At 45.9% G+C, this 23,826-nt stretch overlaps 1 protein-coding gene across 6 annotated transcripts; it reads right to left on the bottom strand.

The window, feature by feature from the left end:
• Positions 1-1,607: 1,607 nt before the first annotated feature.
• On the bottom strand, positions 1,608-22,424 carry CARD19 (caspase recruitment domain family member 19). 6 transcript variants are annotated; one of them, XM_086755224.1, is made up of 6 exons: positions 22,292-22,424; positions 12,118-12,260; positions 10,040-10,193; positions 5,681-5,740; positions 3,773-3,844; positions 1,608-2,115 (listed from the first exon to the last, which is right to left on the bottom strand). In XM_086755224.1, exons 1-6 carry the CDS (start codon positions 22,308-22,310, stop codon positions 2,003-2,005), a joined length of 561 nt encoding a protein of 186 aa, XP_086611350.1. In that variant the 5' UTR covers positions 22,311-22,424; the 3' UTR covers positions 1,608-2,002. The 6 variants fall into 6 exon arrangements, with proteins under 6 accessions (XP_086611350.1, XP_086611352.1, XP_086611348.1 ...); XM_086755226.1 differs by lacking the exon at positions 22,292-22,424 and adding an exon at positions 18,652-18,748; XM_086755222.1 differs by lacking the exon at positions 22,292-22,424 and adding an exon at positions 18,586-18,704.
• Between the last annotated feature and the right edge of the window lie 1,402 nt (positions 22,425-23,826).

Genomic DNA, 23,826 nt, shown 5'->3' with positions numbered 1-23,826 from the left:
GGACTAAAACACCAACCTGGTGTCACTTTAAACACAAGGCAAGGCAGAGAGAAAACATAATTAAAGCACTTCCCAAGAGGGAAGGCAGCACAAGACCAGATCGTTGCGTAAGAAGGGCAGCCGAGCCCCGCGGTTAGCCAGTTCTACAGGAAACCGCTCGGCTCCCTCACCGCGTTCTCCCTAATAAGAGTCCCCGCGGAGATCACATCAACGAGACGCACGAGCTGGCGGGGTGGAGGCAGAGGAAACGAAGTCTAAATAAACTCCTTGCTGGGGGTTATTTATTCCTGCAGCCCGCCTGATCTCACTCGGGTGTTTCAAGGTGTGCTGCGCTCACACCAGCGATGACCACGAAGACACGCTGTCTGTTCTTGAGATTTGACCTAACGAAGACCGCGGTTACCTCTATGTGGGGTTGGCTCGTGTCCTGTCCACGCTCCAATGCCATAGGTAAAAACATTTTATCAGAAGGGTAAAATCAGGGTCCTCTGAGCCCTTTTTTGTCTCTCAAGATGTTGCCTGCAAACACCCTTTGGGTTTTTTATTTGAAAATTTGGCCCTGTCCTCCATTCCTCCTCTGCTTGCTACTGTATCAGGTGAGTGTGGGCTTGGAAGGAAATACAGTTATTACAAGATTATTTACTTCAGCAAAGATGACATTTTTATAGGATGAATAAAGTTTAAAGCTGGAAGACAACTTTCAGTCTGACTATTTTGAGAAAACCACTCCAAATGACTTCAAATTTTGCATAGGATCCTCCAGTGTAGGTAAATTGTGATGTATCTTCAACTTGTATTCAGGTGACATTTGATTTGATCTGGAAATCTCTTCACTCATCCAGTCAGGGAACGAAGAGCCACAAAGCATCATTCTCACCGAGTACAGGGACGTGTTCTCCCCAAGAGACTGTGCCTCCCACCTGGAAGCCGTTGGTACTGAGCAGGCAGGAGCAAGGCTGGGTTCATAAAGCTACGCAAGCCTAAGCTGCTTCACTTGCAGCCCCGATTCCCTGCATCTCCCTCAAGAATTTCAGTCTTCCAATGGTTCCTCCAACTTTTTTTTCAGGTTTCAACTCACAGAAGAAAAAACGTAACGTGAGCAAAGGACACTATGGACAACCTCAGGGTCTTCAAGGAAGTATACATCTTTTTGGCCACAAAAAAAGCCCCATGTGGTGGCATATAAGTCCCTGCAAAATATCTTGGATTGCTTCAGTTTCTTAGATAAACAGAACACAAAACACTTCGCTGGAAAAGCAAAAGCTAAATAAATCTGAAAAATTGTCTTGGTAGTTTCAAGGGCTTCAGATCAGATCATTCCAGTCCCTAGGACCCTCTGTGGGCTGGGAACCAGTCTGCACCAGGTCCAGCGATCCAAACCAGGGCCAACAGCTGAGCACGAGTGTGAACAAGGCAGGCTGGCACGAGGCACAAAGAGGAGAATTGGAAACCACGGCAAGTACTGGGCATACACAAAGGTAACTGGCACCCAGAAACTTCAGAGGTGCCAGTGCCCACCTGAGCTCAGGCAGTAAAGATAAAGGATCTAAACACAAGAGACAATCCTGAGATGGAGATCCACTTCTTCGTAAGGCTTTGAGTGCATGTGGTTTTTTAAGTGCTTTTTCTTTAATTCATTATCACAAAAGACAGGCTAACGTTCTTTACAGAGCCGTGATCCTTCATTCCAGTATAAAACACATATGCAAACATGGCTTAAGACCCATGATCACTTCAGATAGCATTTCAAAGTCTGTATTAAAAATAGGCTTTTATCCAAACGATAAATATTTTAAAACAAGCGTTTACAAAAATAAATGGTCCGTTCCCATCAGGAAGGACATATATAGCTGAAATTCTGAATACATCTTGAGGCAACACAATTATTGATGAAGCTAGTTAATAAAATCTTTGGTATGGGAGTATAGTACATCAATACTCAGGCACCGTTGTCTTCCCGTGGCAGGCATACTGTACAGACAAGTGAAGAGGCAGCTTTTCCTTAAATTCTTGGTATGTCTTCCAAATACAACATACAAATATTTCTAACGTGTCTTCCTATGATAATAGGAGAAAAGCCCAAGATCCTCCTGGCTCTTCCTATGACTTTCGTATCTAAAACACAACGAAGACGGGAGGAAAAAGAGAAAGTTAGCTCAGTTTCATTCTAGCTAGTAAGCAGCATCTACAAAAAGGAAAGATCAATTTAAATAAAAATCACTCCAGAGGAAAGCCCATTTCCTTCAGTATTGCAGACATCAATCGCCAAGACAGAGTAACAATGAATCTGTTAGGATTCATCGCTGCAGGTTCAGGCACACGAAGAGGAGATCACAGTGAGGTAAGGGCGCAGCTTTACACCTGAGCACGGCACAGGGTGACGCAAGCCCTGTGCGTCAGGGTCTGCATCCAGGTCTGGTGGCCCTGATACGCACAGGGCATTGAGATACTGCACAGGCACAGGGAAGAGCCCCAAAAACTGGGGAAAAAAAAGAGCCTCGGAACAAAAGACTTAGTGATGAGTTGGTAATTTTAGCAAAAATAAAGATGGAGAGCTGACTTGAGGCACAAGGACCTCCACAGGGAGAAAACATGAAATGTCTGTAATCTGGTAGAGAAAGGCTTAAAAATGATAGGCTGGAGCTGGAACCAGTTCACACTGAGAATAAGACACACACTCCTAACACTACGGACAATTAACTGGGATCTAGGGAAGTGATGGATTCTCTGGGGTTTTTTGTTATCAGTCACTGAATGCTTTTCTGGAAATGCCTCTACTAAATGCTGGTGACTGAACCTGATGAAGGGAAGCGACGGGAGCTATGGAAACACACGGGTTAGCCTCAAACATCTAACAGCTCCCTTTCAGCCTTGAACCCCAACTCCATGGACAGCCCAGCTGAGGGACTCTGATCTGGGAACGAAGGGTAACACAGTCCAGGCTCCCACATGTCCATGAACTGGTGCTATTGTAGCCTAAGCTCTGGGAAAAAAAATGGTAAAGAACAATGTCCAACTGTAAGCGCTGTGACCGGGATATGAGGAGCAGAAGGCACCAAACCAAGATGGAGTTTGGATTCTGCTCCCCATCTACCGTGTGAAGACTGGCACTTCCCACAGCACCAAGAGAAAGCGACACCTCTGAGTCAGCTTCTTTCTCCCCCTGGATCTCTCCCACTAGCACTGACTCACTGCTTCGCTGAAGTTGATCCATGTGGAGGCATCAAGGCACGTTCTGCTAAGAGCTGCCGCTCTCACAGCGATGCCGGGTGAGCGGAAGGCAGGACTGGGAAGAGGAGCAGGAGCTCTGCTGGCTGCTGTGAAGCAGGTGACTTTCAGCTGACAGGGAGAGCTAACACCCAGAGCCAGCAGCAGGGACAACAGCTCTAGCTGCTGGGGCTCAGCAGATCAAGCCAGCGTCCTCCGGCCCTCACACTGGTCATGCTTCAACCAGCTCCCAAGGGATTTGGAAGCCCGAAGGTGTGAGTCTCTCTCATGACTGCTGGGTATCCTGACCCACTGCTATAGCAACAGGAGCTCACGTGTCTACTGTCTTTAAAAAGAGCCCCTATTTGTGGCATCCTCTGAGGTAAACTATCCATTATTTATATCTCGGTGTGCCTGATGCGCAATCTGTATCCGAACCTCATGAATGAATGATGACACCTTGCCTCGCTCTATTGAGTGAGCTGTGTTAGATCAAGAGGCGCGCCGCTCTCCCGTCCCGTGCTGAAGTAAAGCAACCAAGAGCAAAACCGCCGGAGCAGATTACCTGAGTGACAGCAATACCAAAATAAGGCAAATCCTGCAGCAGCGCTAAAACAAGCGAGGAAAAACACCGGACCTAAAGAAGACGAGAAAGGAAACACATTAAGACAGAACAGAGCAGTGGAAGTTTAGCTCAGCTCATAAATCATCAATGGCTACTAATATGCATAATTAAGTGTATTCAAATGAAGCTAACGCATTCACAATTACATATGTTCCGTAGCTAATGTACTGTGCAGCACATTTACTAGATTGTAATTAATTTTTACTGCAGTGGCTTTGACACCATTCACTGTTTGCCTCTGTTCATCTAGCTGTGTCCTACCAAATTTAAGTGAAAGCTTCCTTAGATGTTTTCTCACTTTAAAACTTTGTGCAAAAACCCCTTTAAACACTATACCAAAATACTAACCAGACTACTGGGACCTCACCACGCAGTCTAGCGTGTGGTGCCTGCGGGTAACGGTACATCATACAAGACTGCAGTCCCTCAGAAGCAGATTTTTAGGTGGTTTCCCCCTCCCCACCCCTCTCCCCAGATGTTCCATAAATTCCACTTTCACAACAAAATCAAACATCCTTGTCCTGTTTACAGTTCTACTGGAAGCTGAAATGCAGAGAGCCACATGCACACCTAAAGCAAATCTTCCACTAGAAACATTCCATGCCTGGAATTACACACAGTTTAAAGCTGATGTTCAGTATTGATGTTCAATAAATCCCCTCTAAATTCATTCTTATCCACAGACAAAACCTCATAAAGATTTATATCTGTTTCTTTATTACCTAATATTCTATTTGTATTTACTACTGCACTGTGAATACAGCTACAATTAAATTGCACCTGTCAATTTAAGGACAAATGTATGGCAGACTAAGAAATTAGCAGAGCTGACCGCGCGGGGAAAGACACTGGAGAAACAGCAAAGGAGCAAGGACTCGGTTGCTCCTTTGAATGTCACCTCCCAACGAGGGTGGCCAGCGGCCAGGCAATCTCCAGTCTGAGGCCAGCTCTTCCATCAGCATCAGTAAGATAGAAATTATTTAACTTTTTTTATTTCCAAGCACTTTTTCTGTTCTTCCTGCACTGTTATGCTGGAGTCAGCAACAGCGATGTGAAAAATTTGAATAGCAGTTTAGTTCAATACTCAAAGGAACAACACCACAGGCAAAAATATCCATTGAGCTGAACTGTGCTCCTGCCCCTCGTTTCAGTTTTCTCTCAGGGGAACACCAGCAAAAAGGCATAGTTCAGAGAAAGCGCCTTTATTCTCTCATAACTGTGTTCAAATTTCTAAATAAAATATCAATTAAACTTAAAGGATAAAATAGTTCATTATAAACGGTTAAAATTCTTCAGCTTTAATTCAGATCTTCAATTCCTTTTCAAAATATCTTTCAGCAAATGAAATATTTGCCTCTGAAATCTGGGCTCTGAACAGAGGAAGGGGGAAAAAATTAACATGTTTTCCTAAGAAAACCCTTGCTCATCTTCTGTTCTGCCTTTGCTTTCGAACAATTTGTACTTAAATAGAAAGCTTAAAAAAACCCAGAAAATATTGGAAGTTGTATATAAAAAAATAATGATAGCCTTATGCAAAATGACAGCAGCAGCAGCTGAACAGACTTTACTGTTCAAGCACTGAAGAAATCATCGGAAAAGAAGAGTTTAGCTATGACAGTGTAAGTAAAAATATCACTGTAAATAGCGATTAAACTCTACAGTCTTTTGAATTTGCTGGCACTGGTTTCAAGAGCAGCTCAGTATGTCTTCCCCCATTAATTCCACTTAACTTGTGTCAGTAAAAACATCATAAACCCAACTATTGGTTACATGAAATGCAAATTACATGATCAAATAAATTGCATCATAATCTGAAAAGCCATTCCATCCGGTGACACGTTTATTTACCCCTGTCATTTAGCATATATTTCTCCTTGTCAGTGTCTATCTCTGTGGAATCTGTGGTTTCTAGAAATAAAAGCAACACATGAGAAGTTAGTAGTCAGCTCAAGCAAACAAACATAATCAGCACATGCAAAACTGTGCAAAACAACACGTTTCAGAAAAATATTCAATTTTGGTACAAAATATTAACCCATCTAAAGGGAAACCATGGCTATAGTTAAACCTGGAAGTATGTTGATCGAAAGGCCCACAGTCATTTGAATGCAACTATAAAAAGCTGCAGTGACGCCACGGATCCGGGCGAGCACCAACCACGTCAGTGATACTGCGCTCGTCTCCCAAGTGAGGGGAGCAGGAGCTAATCCTTCCGGAACGCCCAAAAATTTTGTTGTAAGGAATACAAACTGTTAACACACGTGCTAATCTGGAAACACCCCTGTAATTTAATGCATCGCCATTCTTTCTGTTCTTGAGTAAATCTCTGGGCATTATGTATCTGGCAGATGAAGCCCTTGGAACACACTGCTTGACACAGATTATTTATCTAAATTCTGGTCTCAGCTAAAGACACACAGCTTCTTTGAAAGTCTGTAGGTACTATGTGCAAACATTTGGCAGAAATAATTTTCACCTCTGTCTTTCTCCAAATTCTAGCACAAAAGGAGGTTGACCTGACGAGAAGGTGTGCAGTAGTTAGCAGCAGTTTCTGCTTTGGGCAGGAAGACCTGCAGGTCTTTCAGAGGTGTCTTTGTCATAGAGATGTGGAGATAACAGTGTCTGCAGAACGCATGTGCCACACCAAAGAACATCACTGTCACCATAAATGTCAGAGGAATGACTTTCCTGTAATGCATCATGAAGCTGCAAAACAACTTTTTTTAGCCAAACCTCTTTGCGGACAAGAGGTTTTTTTTAAAAAAAAACAACAACAACAAAAAAAAAAAAGAAGTGGCAAGAACTCTGAATTTGGCTGTCAACAGGGAAGAATTTGAGACGATTCGGTTTCAACTCACTTCCTTCTTCTACATGATAATCTGGGCCTGGGTGAGGTGCCTTGGAAAACTGTCCTGTGCACCAGGTCCGCAAAGGGGCCCTGCTGTCAGCCAACACGCGATGGTGAACATCCGTCCCCCACACTGAACACATCCCTTTCGGTGGGATGACAGGTGTGGCATTCAAGCAGAACAGAAACATCTGAAGCACTTTGCCGCAAAGCTTGAGAGTTGCAGAAGCAGAAAGGATTGCTGCAAAGCCTCCATGGTGCATGCTCCATCAAGGGCAACCTTGCACAGCCTGCCCGTTTCGAGGGACTTCACACTTTCCAGGAGGGCACAGCCACATCTTGTCAGGCTACTGCTGTTTGGGCAGATCTGATCCTTTATCTTTCTAGTCTGTGTCCGCATTGAGAGAAATAAAAACCTTTTCCGAGTCACCTGGAAGAGCGTGGTTGGCTCCACCAGCTCTGAAGGTGCCTGTGCTGCGTGCCCTGCTTACCCTCTAGTGGCAATCCTGAGGCATTGCTGAACATTTCACTGCCAGTCTTCTACTTGAGGCAAAGAAATTCTGTTCTAGCACAAATTTTAAAGTTGTTTTAAAAATGAAAAATAAATCTTTGAATGGATTTCCTCTGTAGAAAATATTTTTTGTCCTGGCCATAGTTCATCGGTGTCCTCACCCGTAATTTCTCCGGGCGTTTACAATCCTGCCTGTTTCAGTTCAATCTGCATTCAGAACAAAGTCCCTGTGTTAGGGACGCCCTTTTTTTCTTCACATTTACAAATTCTAGTGTCAATTCTGTAAATGCTCTGTGCTGAATGTGACAAATTTAAGAACTGCAGCTATAAGCAATATTTGAGTAACATAAAAATTGTACATGCTAGAGGTCTGAAGGATAATGCCTTCAATAGTCACAATGTCCAGGTTCACCTAAATGAGAAATAGCACCTCATACTGAAAAGGGAGCTTTTCCCGAAGAATAAAATTGTTTGAGATCTTAGCTTAAAATGCTGCACAGACATTTACTGACCATTCAATCCAGAATGCAGACATTTGTTTTACAGAACTCATAAGAAGCAGCAAACATACTAACACAATCATCTCATTATTGCCTTCTCAGGTCAATATAAGGAAGTGCAGAGTCTCGGCATGTAGTAGTACTGTAATTCGGTTATTTAAGTTGTTCTCATTGTTCTGAGAAGGGTAACAAGACAGTGTACAAAGACACAGAGAATTTAATGACTTATGATGGTTACTGGAGTCCCTCTGCATAATGCAACAGCAGCAGAACAGTTTTGGGGCACCACAAACGGCTTTATTTTTTTCTGTGAAGCACTTTTAGCACATGTACTTGTTGTGCGCAGCCTGAATACGAGAAGCCCTGACCCTGCCTACTGATGTGGCCACCCAAGTAGAAGCTCTCAGAAGCAGCCATGTACATCAGGTACAAGGACAAGCAGGTTTGTGCTCCAGCCAGAAGCGAAGGCATCAGGCAGACAGCCTACGCAAGTCTCCTTCCAGCAGGTTTGTCCAGGCCTGACAACAGGACAAGGCAGCGCGGGAGCTCATCTTGGTGATATCTGCACAACTTCCAGTGTGAGTTTAATGGGTACAGATGAACTTGGTCACAGCCACGTGATTTCCAGTGCCGGCTGAATTCAGACTGTCTCTGGGATGTAGTCAGGCCTCGGCTACTGCGCACACGTATGTTAAGACACATTTTCAGAAATGGCTTGTAGAAGGTGTTACTGAACATTAACGGAGCTTAAACTCTTAAACCATCGACACACTCTTGAAATCTTATTCTTACTGACTACACTATGACTTCTTAAGTTGCTCTTAATTAATAAAGGCTGTCTGTTGCCTTCTAGTCAGCCTGGCAGAAAAACCTGCTGCTCTTGAGCTCTACCCCAGTAAAAACCATAGATCCAGGACTATTTGATTGAAGAGCCTGTTCCCTCAGAGGGCACGACATCTGCAAGGTGAATATCAGATCAAAAGCACTGCCTTAAAGCTGCTGTGAGGCTGAACCAACTGGGATTCATGCTCATCTGAGATTCTGAAGCAGGGAGCGTCAGACTTTCCCAGTTCAAGAGGGTTCAGGTCTGGATGTGGAGACCTGGGATAACTTTTGCAGTTTCCCTGTGCAGGAAGGAAAATGGTGCAGTCTTCCACCGGTATATATTTGTGCTGGGTAGATACAAACCTTCTCCTTCAAAATAAAAGGTGAAACAAAGCTAGGCAATGCAGTATCTTCAAAGGTAATTACAATTTTACACGCCATTTTCACTCCAGAAATAAGAGGTCTCACTGTTTTTTTTTTAACCTATGGACTTCTGGTGTAACAGTTTGAATCTCACTGGAGCTTGACCCACATGTCTAAAATTTACCCTGGCACCTAACTGTGGAGTTTCTTACTACTAGAGAGCAATTGACCGGTGAAGCATTAGTGCTCTTAGGTACTTTACACGGATTTCTTAAACTGCAGTCTCTTTGCAGCTTCATTAACCTAAAGGTGGGAGCTTTCCCTCAAGCTCCTCAATTCATTTCAGCCTGCAGGATGCCTGAACGTATTTCCCATCCATTTGGAACACTGTTCTTTTCTCCAGCTCATTAGGTAAGGAAAAAAAAAAAAACCAAAACAAAAAAACCACCAAAAAACACCAACACATAGCAAGCATTATCCCAGATTGGTAAGCCAGGCTTGATACTTTTCTTGAAAGAAATTAGCTTCTTTGCGGCGTAGAATCAAATCTGTTTGAGCCTCAGCCCTTCTGAAGTATATACACACATATTTGGGGGGGGGGGGGGGCAGCAACATCAGCAAGGCCTGTCAGCTGCACAAAACAAGTCTTAGGTCATTAATATCACAGCTCATCATTGCAAGGGCCTATGAATGTTTGCTTCACATTAAACTAGATGTAACTAGGAGATTTATGGATTGAGGGAAAGTCGAGCTTCTGGGTCACCAGAGTTTCTAGCTGAATAAATTTCAGGTTTGTAATGTTCTTACGCACTGCAAGTCAGAATAAACACAGAGGAAATAAACAAGCCATTAAGAAGCAATGGTTATTAAAAGAGAAATTGTACTTCGTACAACTTACATTGCTGTCTTACATGTCACACTGAAAACTGTTTTAAAGACATATTTCATATTTCAAAACAATCAGAGTTTTGGACTGCCCACACTAGTCAACAAATAACAAGAACCACGCAGTCAAATCCCGTTAAGGCTTTTGGAAATTCGAATCAGAGGGAATTAAGGTATACCCCAAGAATTATTTAAATAACCTCAACCTCATCTGCAATGAGGTTTTGTAGTTCACTGATGAGGAAATCCGTAAATCAATCTCCACATCAACTTACTCAAGATTTTCCTGCTTGGCAGGTCATTATACAGCTGTTCAGCGTTGATTTGTAGAGCCCTGTAAAATTCCTGGCAGTGTCTCTCTCCTTTCTTTTGAAGGTGCTTTAACAGATCTGAAAGCCTGGTATGGAGTGATGCCTTGGGATTCCTGAACTGTAAGAGAAAAGCACTCATCAGAAGAGGCATTACAACAGCTGGAGATCAATTTTACATCACTTTACAGTATGCCAGGGAGCGACCATACGGAGCTTGTTTTAGATTCGCTAAAAGAACAGGCCAAAAAAGTGAGAGGGACATAAAACGGACATAGAGGCATTGCACAGCAGCCTTCAGGACACCGAGCTCCCTCTGGCCAGCACTGCTTGCTGGAGAGCATACCGCCCCTGCCTTCTTCTTTCTGTCCTGACAGAGTGACGGCTACTCTGCGTCTGACGTTCTCTCTGCCTTCAAACTAGCATGGGACTTGCTACTCTACAATTTGATTCTGGCAGGTGTTGGCAGAAATTATCTACAAACCTTATTATAAAATTTTATGTTTTCAAGTTTTCCCGTAGTAATGATCACCCAAAAACGTACCTTCTACTGCTTGTATGAGTCTCAGTACTGGAGTACTCATCATCCCAAAAGCACGTGTTTCGCTGTTCCCAGCACAATTAACTGCTATGCACGCAGCACAACATGTACAAATTCTCATTGCTCAGGCAACACGGCAAGCAGCTGTAGAATAAAGTACTTTTTTTCTGTAGTCCAAAATGTGATTAATATTAGAAGACCTCACAAAGAGACTAAAAACGCGTTCCTAGCCTTACACACAAACGGATTTCAGCTTATTTGGAAAACACCCAAAGCCATTCTCAGCAAAGCGCTCTATTTCAGCCTGGCAGAGTAGATAACCTTTGCAGTATACTCGGGATCAATTCCTGCTCTAGGGGACAGGGATGCTGCATGCCTTATACAACACCCCTTATTCCGACAAAATTCCCACAGGGTTGACCGGATATAGCTGAGATTGCAAGCTTCCTAAACACTCAAGAGAGCTGACAGTAACTTGCCTGGACCGATGCAAAAGCAGTTCATTTCTGTGTAAGTGCAGAAGTCACAAATTATGTTTCACAGACTCTTTATGCATTTATTTTGAAGCTCTTGAGGAAATGAGGTGATCTTTAACTGTGCAAGTCACGCTGTTTATGATAACTGAATGGCTAGACTGGCTCAGCTGACGATCTAGCATGGCTCTACACCACCAGAAGACCATTTGGCCCCAGGCAGTTTGATTATGCCAGAATATGACCTATTTTTCCTAATGTTAAAATACTGACGTGCCAAAACCTCGAGTCTTGTGCAGAAAATGAAGTCAGCAGAGGGCAAGTACAAACTGTTGTAAGTAGGATCTGAGAAGCTTTTAACTGACTTTACCTTTCACTCCACACAAGTTTAAAAGATCTTTCTCCATAAAAGCAGCTACCCATTTTTGAAAGCTTCACACCAGGGACGGCAGCCTTCCTCCACACACAGCAGCACCACTGGGAGATGGTACTAACTCCATCCACTTCCCACAGCTCCCACACTTCTCGGTGGGACTAATGCCCCCCTCTCTACCAGTACTCAGGGTTATTAATCACATTAATCAGCAACTAAAACTGATTAAGCCAATACAGATGGTTTTCTGGACCCAGCTGGATGCAGCGCAGATCACCTGACACAACACTCCACACCAGTCATGTGAGGAGGCAGGTGTGCAGGGCGTTGGTCACACGACGGGCACAATCCTGCCCACGGAGCGGTTATAAGATCATGTGCTTCTGCACACGTGGCATCAGACGTCACGGCCGGGACCGCGGCATTAAGCTGCTGCTGAAAAGAGTGCCCTCTCTCATAACCACTTGGCACGGGGAACGTGCCAGCCCTGTGACTTCTCCTCTGACACAAGATCCCCAATACAACTGGTCAGCAGGTAAGAGGTGAGGAAGATCGGCTGCATGTGGCACCAGGAGTCAAGTCAGGAAGAGTGCAGCTCAGCTACTGACCCGCAAAAACAACGCGACATTCGGAGATAAAGTAAAATTCATCAAATTACCTTTTCTGCTTCTGCATTGGTAAGGATTTGGGGGTAGACTCTGTTAAGCTGAAGAATGATTTTATCAACCACTTGCTCATTCAGTCGGCTATTGCTTGTAAGGAAATACATGTCGTGTTGCAGCCGATGACAGTACGACTGATCTAGAGAGAAAACAACACAGAGAACAAACCACAGCAGTTAATTAGCAAGCCATTTTTACATTCTGTAAATTTCATTTTCCTAACAGTGGTTAAATAGCTAAAAGACAATTACCACCATCACATAATTTTAGAAAGCTGAACTATCTATTAGGGAAATACAACACAGCCACGTGCTTTCCAAGACCCATCCGCTTCAAAATCTGATGATCTGGCCGGTCACTCGTGCTGCCTCTCTCTTTCCAAAGGGAAAAGGTTCTAAATTATTCAGATGTCAAGCACTGATGGATATTTAATCACATACAGTCCTAAAGTTGTTAAATCACTGAAGATAAATTTTCTACCATTTATGAAGTCAGATTACAGAGTTTAAAACAAATGTGTTTTATAAATTTTTTTTTGATGTAAATATGTGTTTCAGAGAGAGAGGTCCTCTCTGATGTAGAATGGTGAAAGGACACAAATTTGGCTCCAAATTATGTATATTACTGGGACTGGCATACAGCACAGAGCTGGAGTTTGCCTGCTGCTCAGCACCTGACAACTGCAGCACAGCATGGGGCAGGATGGAATGCAATGGGATGCGGCAGGACGCAGAGAAGCTCGCACAGGGACTGACTGAGCTGGAGGGATCTATCCCTAATATCACCCAATTCTCCAAGAGGTTTTTTGTTGCCTTTGGTCTAACAGGAGACTTCAGCAACTTGCCCAGCAGAAACTGCCCAGATTGAAACAGAACTGGAACACGAGGACCAGCATTTCTGCCAGAAAGCCATGCAGTTTTTTAGGGAAAGAATTCTGCCTTCACTTCACGCAGGAGTGGGGAGAAAGTGCATTCAAAAAGCAGGACATTTCCACTGTGGAAGTACACACAAATAAAACACATCTTTTTCTATTAACCTAAACCTCTGCAAATACACAAATCCAGACTTGCTGCTGTTCCAGGCACCATTTCCAATTTGACAGCAAAGGATTTTGCAGGAGCATAGCGTTCCCCAGAGCTGCTTGTCTCTAGTCCCTAGATTGAGACACAAGCACAGGCTGGTTCCACGCGTTACTGTGCCCTTATCAGATTTAAGATGCTTCTGACCGTGTCTGAAATAAGTGTTAAAATGTCAGTACAGCACTTTATAACCCAGCAGCACAGAAAACAAAACCAAAACAATCCACCTCCACCACACTCCCAGCACATTCCCCATTTAAAGCAAAATGCATAGGTTTTATGGTATTTTGGCTACCAGAAAACACATAACCAGCAGCCCTTTGTGCCCTGTAATGTAGAGAAGGTACGAGAATGAAGGAAGAGAGCCAGAAAACTTTGGCATGATGCACTGCACCTACGCACAGCCCTTGCCCTTTCTACATTACAAGTAGGGGTTTTTTTTTGTATTACATTTTCATTTTTCTGTATATGCGTAGCACTAACAGCATTTACAGGAAAGGATTCAGGAAAACTTCCCAGTGTGACCAGCACACACTAATAACTTCTCCAGTGCCAGTGTCACTCCTACTCAAACGAGAACACAGAGCTGCTGATACCGCATAGAGAGCTGCAATTCCACAGGCACAACAGGATTTCTGTTACATTCCTACTTTTTACACAAACACCATATTATTTCCATGTGTTTCCAATGCCTTGTTTTTCCACGGCTCGCTGTCAAGGCAGCTTTTCAGTGTACTGTCAGAAACACACTGCCCTGACATACTCGCTGTGCAACTCCCTTTCTTGCAAGAAGTTCCACTTATCTTACTCAGGGCTGAGATCAAACTTCTCTTCAAATCCACTCATTGGGATGCACAAAAGGCTGAGGCAAGGACCAGGAGACTGAAATTGTGTCTGTTCACGCAAATACTTTTTGAGGAATGAAGTGCCACGCTCCTGCAGCTTCCTCCTCCTCTTCCTGCACAGCTACATGATTTGTAGTGATTCTCAATGCCACCAACAACTCTGTACCTTCTGCAAACTTACTAAAAAACATGTATTAAACCAGGGTCTTACAGCCAGCAGAGCAATTAAACTTCAAATAACACTGTGACATTCAAACAATGAACCGCAGCAAGTACTAAAAGCATGACAAGGATCTGGCAGAATGAGTATATAGAGTAAACCAAAAGCAGGCTCAAAGTGTCATCTCCTTCCCCGCTCCTCGCTCTGTGGCTGCCTTGTCATTACTGATCCCCGCACAGGCAGCGCGCGGAAGTCTATTAGCAGCAATTACACCAGGGAAGTTAACTGTGACCAACCAAAGACGGCATTTAAGCCGAGATCATTTTCTGAGCAGTCAGGCATGCTCCGTGTCCTTGCGGCACTTTTCATTTACACACGCTCATTAAACCATCACCTGTCTTACCGAGGGCCTTTCGCTGCCGTCTGAAAGCTGCGCGCTGCTGCACCGTATTCCCCCATGCCCACGGAGACATCTCACCTGCCTGCCCCTTCACCTCCTCCAAATTACTTCAGCTCACTATTTAGGATGGGGTGCAAGGTTTAAAGTTTCCTGAAGAGCAGTTATCAGGCTCAACAAAAGCAGAGCAGAGGTATCTCACCCTTCCGCTATCTCACCTCTCTCTTCCAAAATCTTTCATCTCTCCTCATTCTGAGAAATCTCTGCCCAAACCACACAAGGAACTGCCTTCAGTCTTCTGGTAGACCAGAGAAGTGCAACTTCCTACCGACACTGCCCATCAGTGCAGAATTGTGCTCCAACTACTAAATTTCAAGAAAACAAACAAAAAAAGCCCCACTGATCCTAGTGGCTGGAAAGTGGCACCCTGCTTTGGAGCGATAAGGGTATCTGGAAAGCACTAGTGCGCATCTGAAACCACCACGTGACGTTCCTGGTCCCAGCTTGCCCCAGGAGCTCCGGCAGCTTTGTTATGGCATGGACTTGCTCCCATGCGCTGCCAGTCACGGCGCAGTTACGGGTGGAAAAACATCACCATGCTATGAAGTTTTATAATCACTGTTCATGAGCAGCAGCTTTTTGATATTGAAGACGCTCATTATTTACACTTTTCAATGCAACTGAAACCCCAAACCAGGTAACTTCACAACTCTGGTGAGATCCAACCTGGAGTACTGCATCCAGTTCTGGAGCCTCCAACATCAGAAGGACGTGGAGCTGTTGGAGAAGGTCCAGAGGAGGCCACGAAGATGATCAAAGGGCTGGAGCAGCTCTCCTGTGAGCACAGGCTGAGAGAGCTGGGGCTGCACAGCCTGGAGAAGAGGAGGCTCCGGGGAGACCTTAGAGCGGCCTTCCAGTACCTCAAGGGGGCTGCAGGAAAAATGGGGAGAAACTCTTCAGCAGGGCCTGTTGTGACAGGACAAGGGGCAATGGTTTTAAACTAAATAGAAGAGATTCAGACGATACAAGAAGACATTTTTTTTGTGATCAGGGGGGTAAAGCATGGGCACAGGCTGTCCAGAGAGGCGGTGGATGCCCCATCCCGGGAAACATTCCAGGCCAGGTTGGATGGGGCTCTGAGCAACCTGATCTGGTTGGAGACGTGGGCTTTGAAGGTCCCTTCCCACCCAAGCCAGTCTGTGATTCTATAAAATCAGGAGACCAGGTCAAGTAACCACAGCTTACAGCAAGGCGCTGCCAACCCTAATGATTTTAATGCCCCCAGGCTGCACGAGGATTGCATCTAACTCCAAATTTGTAATTTGGTGTTACTGCAGTTACACTTTCTCCTCCATTAATCTAACTGGGCTTAATCCAGACCACAGCGGCAGGTTTGCTCAGGCACACAGCTGCGGCAGAGGAGCCTGCAGGCTTTGACGCAGCTGGAGGGCTGGCAGCAGAGCAGGCTCAGCTGCACTGGAGAGAGGCAGCAAATACAGCTGAGACTGGACACCACGTCGCTGCAGCTGCCCAAAAGGTTGCTGAAAAACAGGTCAGTATCTTCCTTACTCAGAGGAAATGCAAACTTGTCAAAGAGACAGAGAGGAAACTCAAGAGCTGTCTTTAACAGCTGAGAAGAAAACATGACTAAATTTCACGTTACTGACTTACAGCCATAAGCCCATGGTACATCACACACAGACACGTTTTCTCTCACTCAAAGCACGAAAGGCCTCTGGCATACAGCACATCCACGCCACACTAACATGCACAGCCTGCACCTCACTGCACGCAGAAGGAAAGGAAGGACACGTCTAATTAAGAGATATGAGAGAAAAGCAAGAGATTACCAGTTATTTATAGCCAGCAGCTCCTCAAGCAGAGAACAAAATACATCAAATGCGAGATAAATGTGCAGGCAGCAATGACAGTAACAAAGCAGCACACTCAATTTTTCACCTGCAGGTAAAAATCATCCCCATTGCAACCCTTCATAAAATGACACATCTCTCTTCTTCCTTCTAAATGGGCAGTTAGGCTTCTGCAATAGCTGCAGCATGACCCAGCCATTATAGTAAGCGCTGGCATTTTAAGGCTGCCGAAAAATATCCTGCTCTTGGAAATAACAAGGCTTATAAAAAATGTGATCGTATGGAACCAGACTGTCTTCTACAGCACCTGCAGGAAAGATGTCGTGGCGACACAGCCACCCTTCCCAAAGGTCTTCCCAATTTAATAGCAGAATGTGTTCACAGAGAGCTTTTCCAGAGAAAACTCCTAACCTAGGCACCGGCACAGCAGACCCTGGCAGTAGCCAGGATGTCAGGCAAGCGCTGCGGCGTTGGCATCCTCGCGGCACAGGCCTGCGGTGAGGTGTCTGGTCCCTGGAAGGTGTCACTAGCCACCGGCACAACACACTGAGAACACAAAATAGAACTTTCTGGTTATAACAGCTGCCAAAAACCCCTCTGTCATTTTGATTCTGCTAAATTGTTCTTACCATTAAAGACTCCGTGTTATTCTCTGTACAAGGAATGTCAAATGGGATTTTGTCTCTGGCAGTGCCCCCTGCATACGCTCCTCTACAATCTACTTTCACTGCCCTTCTGGATAAAACCACACGGCCCTAGGGACCTGCCATGACTGGGATCTGCATTGCCACCTCACGTTTGTCTCTTGCCACCTCACGTTTGTCTCAGTAAATTAATAAACCCAGCTGCATTTCAAATCCTAGGCTGCAACCAGCCCTTCTCGCTACGCTATGACACAGAATCGCTCTCATCCACGCATGGGCCCCGGGAGCATAAATGCTGTCAACTGTCTTAAGTCAGGCAGGCAGACTTTTCCAATTAATAATTCCATCAATATTTACGCAAGGACTCCTGATACAGTCTCTGACACCACTGTATCTTTATTATGGTTTCATCTTCTGTTTGTTTTTCCCCTTAAAAGCCTCCTTCGATTTACCAAGCAAACAGACCGAAGCATCACAAGCAGACAAATTTAAATACAACAGACACAAAACCCAACGCATCTCTGATGTTCTCCGTAATGCCACACATAATTTGTAAACAGCAATGGGTGTCTGTTGTGCAATGCAAACACAAGCGTGCAACTTCCTGTAAAACTCCTGGACGGTTGTCATAAACGTCACAAAGGCAAGCTGACAACCAAAACCTGATGGCACCCGACCTGCCATTCGTACGCGCCCGTGCATCGCAGGGAAGAGCTGGAAAAGCCTCTCTCAACAAAGCGTTAACACTAAACGAGGTTTTGGCTTTTCCCTTTCAAGAGCCCAAAAAAAGGATGCTGAGGATTTAAGAAGGAATCTGGCTGCAGAGAGGTGGTCTGAGACAATCTGATTGCTGGTTACCAAACGTATCCCTGATGAAGAGCAAGTTTTCTGTTCACCTGGGCTGGAAGCAGTGGTACAGAGGTGAAAGACAGCGTGCCACCTCCCCTGCCACACTCACCCATTGCCAGGAACGGGTGCTACTGGTCAATCAGCAACCAGAAATCAGGAGTCAGGCGGGTGCAGAGGCAGAACCTCAAAGTGCAAAGGCTGGAGGCCGGCCGTAAGCGGCAGGTCTCTCTTCACCGCCATGCACGGTGCGGCCAGCGTGCCAAGGTGTGAAATCCAGCACCCACCGCCCAGCCATCGGCCTGACGACCCAAACGCTTCTGACACTCGCCCGATCGCAACTCACTGGGCACAAACCCCAGGGCCGAGCCCGTCCCTGCACAACCCGCGCCCCAGGCCGCTGGGCCCAGCCCCGGGGCCCGACACCACCGTCCTGCCCACAGCCGGCACTGAGGCCCGCGGGCTCCACCGCTCGCCAAGCCTCACCCGTGGGCCGGTCACCCCCGCCCGAACGGCCCAACCCCGCTGACGGCGCCCCCGGGGCGGGGGCGCTGAAGGCACCAAACCGCTCGCCCTTGCGAAAAGCTCGGCCCCGGCCCCAGCGCCTCGCCGTGCCGCCTACGCAACAGCGACCGCCCGAGGCGGCCCCGCAGGCCGGGCCCCCGCGCTCTCCCCGCCCCGCACTCACCGACCATGGCGCCCCCGGCCCTGCCCGGCCCGCCGGCGGGCTGCGGGCCTTCCTGCTGGGGACGGCGCCGGGGCAGGGCCGGGGCCGGGGCGGACGCTGCGGCCTAGCGGGGCCTGGCCGGGGCGGTGCTTGCCGGCCGCGGAGAAGGCGGTGCCGCGGGGTGCCCGGGGCGGCCGCAGGTGCTCCCGCAGGATTTCCTGGCCGCTTCCCCATCGCCTTCAGAGCCTGGAGGGGGCACAGCCCGTCCTTGTGTCACGGTGCCTTTAGCCGGCCATGCCGGGCGGTGTGAAAGTACCAATTTACCTGACAGCACAGCTGTCAGGCTTTAAACGGTTAACTGCGTATTAGTAATACCGCAATTTACCTTCTCACAAGTAATTTAACTGTGCAAAAATACCATGTCTACATTTTCACCATATCCGTAAGCAATTTATACCTTTTTTTTTCTTCTGCCGCAGCGCTGTACGCGCTTTGTTTAAATGCAGCTACGAGGCGTAAGGCAAATTTGACCGAAGCCCAGGGAGCAGGGACAACTCCTCTCCATCAACGGAAACCTTGAACTGAAGCACCTAATAAATTGGGATAGATTAACGTCGTGAGGGAAGAAGTACAAGGAAAACCATGCCTTTTAAAAACTCCCGTTAGCACAAAATCCCATCAGCATTTAACGACCCCGCGAGGCTTGCAGGACCACATGCTTTCCTACGTACAACTGCTGCCGAGGAGCTTTGCAAATTGTGGGAAAGGAAGGGATACATTATTAATTACTGCAGGGTTGTTTGTTTTTTTTTTTTACTGCAAAATCTGGAGGTTTTTTACATATTGGAAAAAATAGATTTCTAGTATTTCTAGTGATTTTTAATTACGACGTGTTGAAATCAGAAAGAAAATATTTATGTCGAAGAGGGACAGACATCTTCCAGAGGGATTAAAATCACAGGAGGCAAAGTTGCCTCCAAACTGGTACATAAAGTGCTTTGACCAAACAACTGCCCTCGCACGGATGCTTCTTATTAAAACAGTTTGCTTCTCTTAAGCATCGAGTCCCTGAGCACCAAGACGCAGGCTCACCCAGGAAACAAAACCCTTGTGGGGATCAGCGCCAGCCCACAAGATCCTGAAAGGTTTGCCCTGTTTTGCCCTGTCCCATCTTAACCCAAACGTGTGGAAAAGCTACACCAAGATACCGGGACTGGTTAAACAGAGAGAGAATACAACATACGGCTCCTTGCTTCCAGTGGTGCGGTGTCTTGGGAACTTGGGGCACTGAAGCTGGAAGTCAGCGTGTCCCAACTGATGGGCTGGGATTTCGGAAGCCTACAGCATTTTCTGAAGCCTATGAGTCGCCAAGGAGGTAAGAAAGGATTTAGGGAGGACCCGCCTTTGTGCTTGGACACACGCACCGTAGACCCCCCTACAAGAGACGGCTCCAGCTAACCTGGGAGTTAAAAAAAAAAAAAATTAAAAAGAGAATTGCTGGAAGTTTGCGAGTGCTGCCACTTTGTGGTCTGAGGGAGGAAGTGTCACACCCAGCACAAGCCCAGAGAGGGTGCTTGGGGCATTTCTAGCACGTCCTGGGGCAGGATTCCAGCTGGCAGGCTTAGCCACCCAGCCCTGAAGCTTTCTTCTGCATAATCTTTCTCGGATACTGTAGCCTTTACTTTCAGTGCCTGGCTTTTCCTGCCAGGATGGGGTTCCCAGTCTGGCACACCTCTCCAAAGAGAGTGGTGTGCCACCCCAGTGCCACATCGCGCACCCCTGCACTCTCCAGGCCGCGGCTCCGAGGAGCTGGTCGCAAGACCTTACTGCTGAGGCCAGACAGCACTGTTCTAACTCCACACGGTTATACGCACCTCCCTTAACACGCGAGATCCCTAAATCCCCACGTTTACTCTTGAAAATGCTGGTCTATACCTCCACACTACAAATTAAAGCAACATCTTTATCTCTAGAAAGTGTAAGAACATGGGAAAAACAATCTCATTTAAATATTTTTAGAATTCTCAAATGCTGTGACATTTATGGCGCATGTCCTTGGGAAGATGAATAGGGCATAAAAACATCCCGAGTTTATTCCATTTACCCTCAGGAATCCAGATCTTCTGAACAACATGAAAATAAATTTTAAAATTATTATTATTGCATATGGAGATCGTGATCATGCCTGTATCAAAGTGATTTTTTGCAGTGTATTGTGGTAACAGAAACAAGCACCTTGTGGAAAGGAAATTGTCATTCTATAACTCCCTTCATCATATTTTTAAGACCATTTTGTATGTATATTAAAATATTACAGCAAGATGTGTTGCCTAGTACCAAGTAGTGGTAGTATGGCATGATGAGGATTTGGGTTTATGACCATTTTATGCTGTTGTGCATTCACTGCATTTTGTGCTCTGCTCAAAAGTTTCCCCTGGAATTGCTACCAGAATCTTAACCACCAAACTGAAAACCGGGTCGTCTTAATGTGACGTAGACTGAAATCTCTCATATAAATCTTAAGCATTTTTTAGGAGTCAGTGATCCCGAGCACTGTGAGCGAAATGGAAGTGAAAATCAGTCAGTGCCACAATCCTGGAGGTATTTTTGTCCTCTAGACTCAGATAATGATACAAGAATCAAGGGTTAAATATATCTCCTCCTCGTGCTCATGGCACACTGGACTTCTGCAACCGTATCGCTGTCAGGATTGCCGTGGAAAAACAGGGCCTTGGGGAGCCGCAGGGTGCGGAAGCAGCGGGGATGGACACGCACGTCCATGGGGAGGCACGTACTTGGCAGGAGCTGGGCCACCGAATCCCCTCCCATGGCATGATCCGTGACATTCAAAGAGCACAACCGGATAAGGAGGACGCACGCTCGGTCCCGGCAACAGCGACAAGCCGTATGGAAACAGCACTACGAAACCCTTAACACTCTTCGAGGCAAGTAATGCCGATTTTCGGATCGCTCACAGACAGGGTGGCACTGTGCAAAGCCCTGGCTTCCTGCTGACGGCAGGCGTGCCACATCGACAGCCCAACTCGTTTCCGAAACTCGGTGATTCATTTCAGATCTCTATCTCCTAATTAAGTGACTAAGCTAAGTGACCGGCCCAGCAATGTTTTATTTTCCAGCGGCTGAACGAGAGCAGCTGTATTTCCTGGTTAGCTAATCTCAAAAGCCATTGCTGTTTCCCCCCTGCTAAACCAACCGATTTGTTTATTGGAGTGAATTATTTGATTTACTAAATATTACCCCTGCCCTGGCAGCATCAGCGTGCACTGTTTTCTTGTTTTATCTGTTAATTGCTAAATCACAAGACGGTTTCTTATTTTCCCCCAGCTGAAGAGGGCTGGATCTCTTTAGGAACAAACTAAATCCAGACAGTGCAGGCAGTTCCTATAACAAAGTCGTCCTTTGTGTTTAAGAAAATACAATGAAATATTTCTTAAAAGCTCAGATTACATGCTAAGCTCCCTGCAGCAAGTTTTAGATAATCATTTATAAAAACAGATTCTAAGAAGGAAAGAAAAAAAGGGACAGCAGCAACCGGCTGGCTGCTCCTGTCAGAGCTGCTGCTCGCGCTTTTGTTCCTGCAGATTTGGACTTTTCAGACCCGTCATTTTGCCCAAGCTCCTCATTACAAATACACACTTACGTGTCTTGTAGATCATCATCCATAGGTTTCGCGGGTTTGTGCTCTGCCCGGTACGCGTGCAGTGGGGCAGCCGGCGCGCTGTCCTCCTTGCCTGGACAAGCAGAGGTCACTGGCAAGTTAGAGAACCGAAAGTAAACCGGGAGGGATGGTGTCCGGCTGCGCACAGGCGGCAGAGGCCTGCAGCGCGCGTGGTCACAGCACGGACCCCGTCTGTGCAATGTGGGGCTGCTCCTTCGCCCCTGGGCACCGGTGGCAGTTTGCTGTTGATTTTAAGAGATCTGTAATCAGCTCTGAAAAACAAGAGGTTTGTTTACTCACAGCTATGGGATTGGTTTTGATTTTTTTTTTTTTTTTGGTGTGTGTGCATGATAATAATTTCTAGGATTGCTTTGCATATAGCATGGGTAATTTTCCAGTCTTATTGTATTATTATTGGTATAATCACCTTTTATTTCTTCATTGGTTAAAAGGAGATGAAGAAAAACAATTCTCTGACTCCAAACACAAAGGCAGAAACTGCAGCAAGTTCTCAGCTGTTTTTTTTCCCAACCAGCTAAGCCAAACTGTTCGATGTGAGCAGAACTGACTTGGAAAAATCACAGCCTCGAGCACCCACAGGTCAGGAAATCTCAGGTCAGTTTTAACTTCTTGTATTCGTTACATGAGTGAATTACCTGCACACCCATTCTGCTGTATGACACCCTATCCTTGGAAATTTTGACAGCGTTAGTAAAACAAGATATTCACGCAGATAATAGAAAAGTTGAGTACCTCTTGTTCCTGGCACAATGGAAAAGTCAGCATATAGAAGAAGCCCTTGTATACTGATCGTAAATCAACTTGAGAAATATTATGGAAGTTACTGGGTTGGCTGGTAGGTTGTACATTGGAATATGAACAGCCAGCTTCACATACATGTTCAAAACCACACTTAGCTCAATATCTGATCCCTTGTAAAGCACAAATCAAATCACACACACGAGAAAAAATACTCAACTAATTATATTCTTTCTAAGAAAACCCCAAAACATTTAAATTCTTTGAAGGCAGGAAGCAAACAGAGCCATTTGAGCATCCGCCCCTTAAAATAGGTGTATAAATAAACAGCTGACAGATTTGGCAAACTGAGATCAGCAGAGCTCCAGGGAGGGAACAAAGCCACTTTTTCTACAGTGTCTTCCCATGGAAGTCATCAGCCTGCCAGTGCCAGCGCCTCAGCTGCGCACCATGGGCCAGGAAGGACAGAAAGGATGGTGTGTGGTCAGCATGCAACCCACCGCCTTCATGAATTAAAGGCCAGCATCTGGGCGTGGATTAGAAGCTGCTGCAGACTCCAGCTCACAGATGCAACACACCTCCTATGGGAAACACTACTGTGAGCATTTCTGTATAACCTTGACCTTGAAACACATGAACAGACTGAACACACACGCGCGTTTAAGTATAGCATCAGGGATCCAGGGAACACGCTGCTCCTGCTCTGCTTCACACCAGGTGAACTTTCACTGCCTCACTTGCTGCTGCTCCAGAGGAGT

The sequence above is a fragment of the Chlamydotis macqueenii genome, chromosome 10, assembly GCF_036417535.1.
Source record: "Chlamydotis macqueenii isolate bChlMac1 chromosome 10, bChlMac1.mat, whole genome shotgun sequence".
NCBI classification, from domain to species: Eukaryota; Metazoa; Chordata; class Aves; order Otidiformes; family Otididae; genus Chlamydotis; species Chlamydotis macqueenii.
The sequence above is the reverse complement of the archived record's forward strand: the minus strand, read 5'-3'. Positions and strand labels throughout refer to the sequence as shown.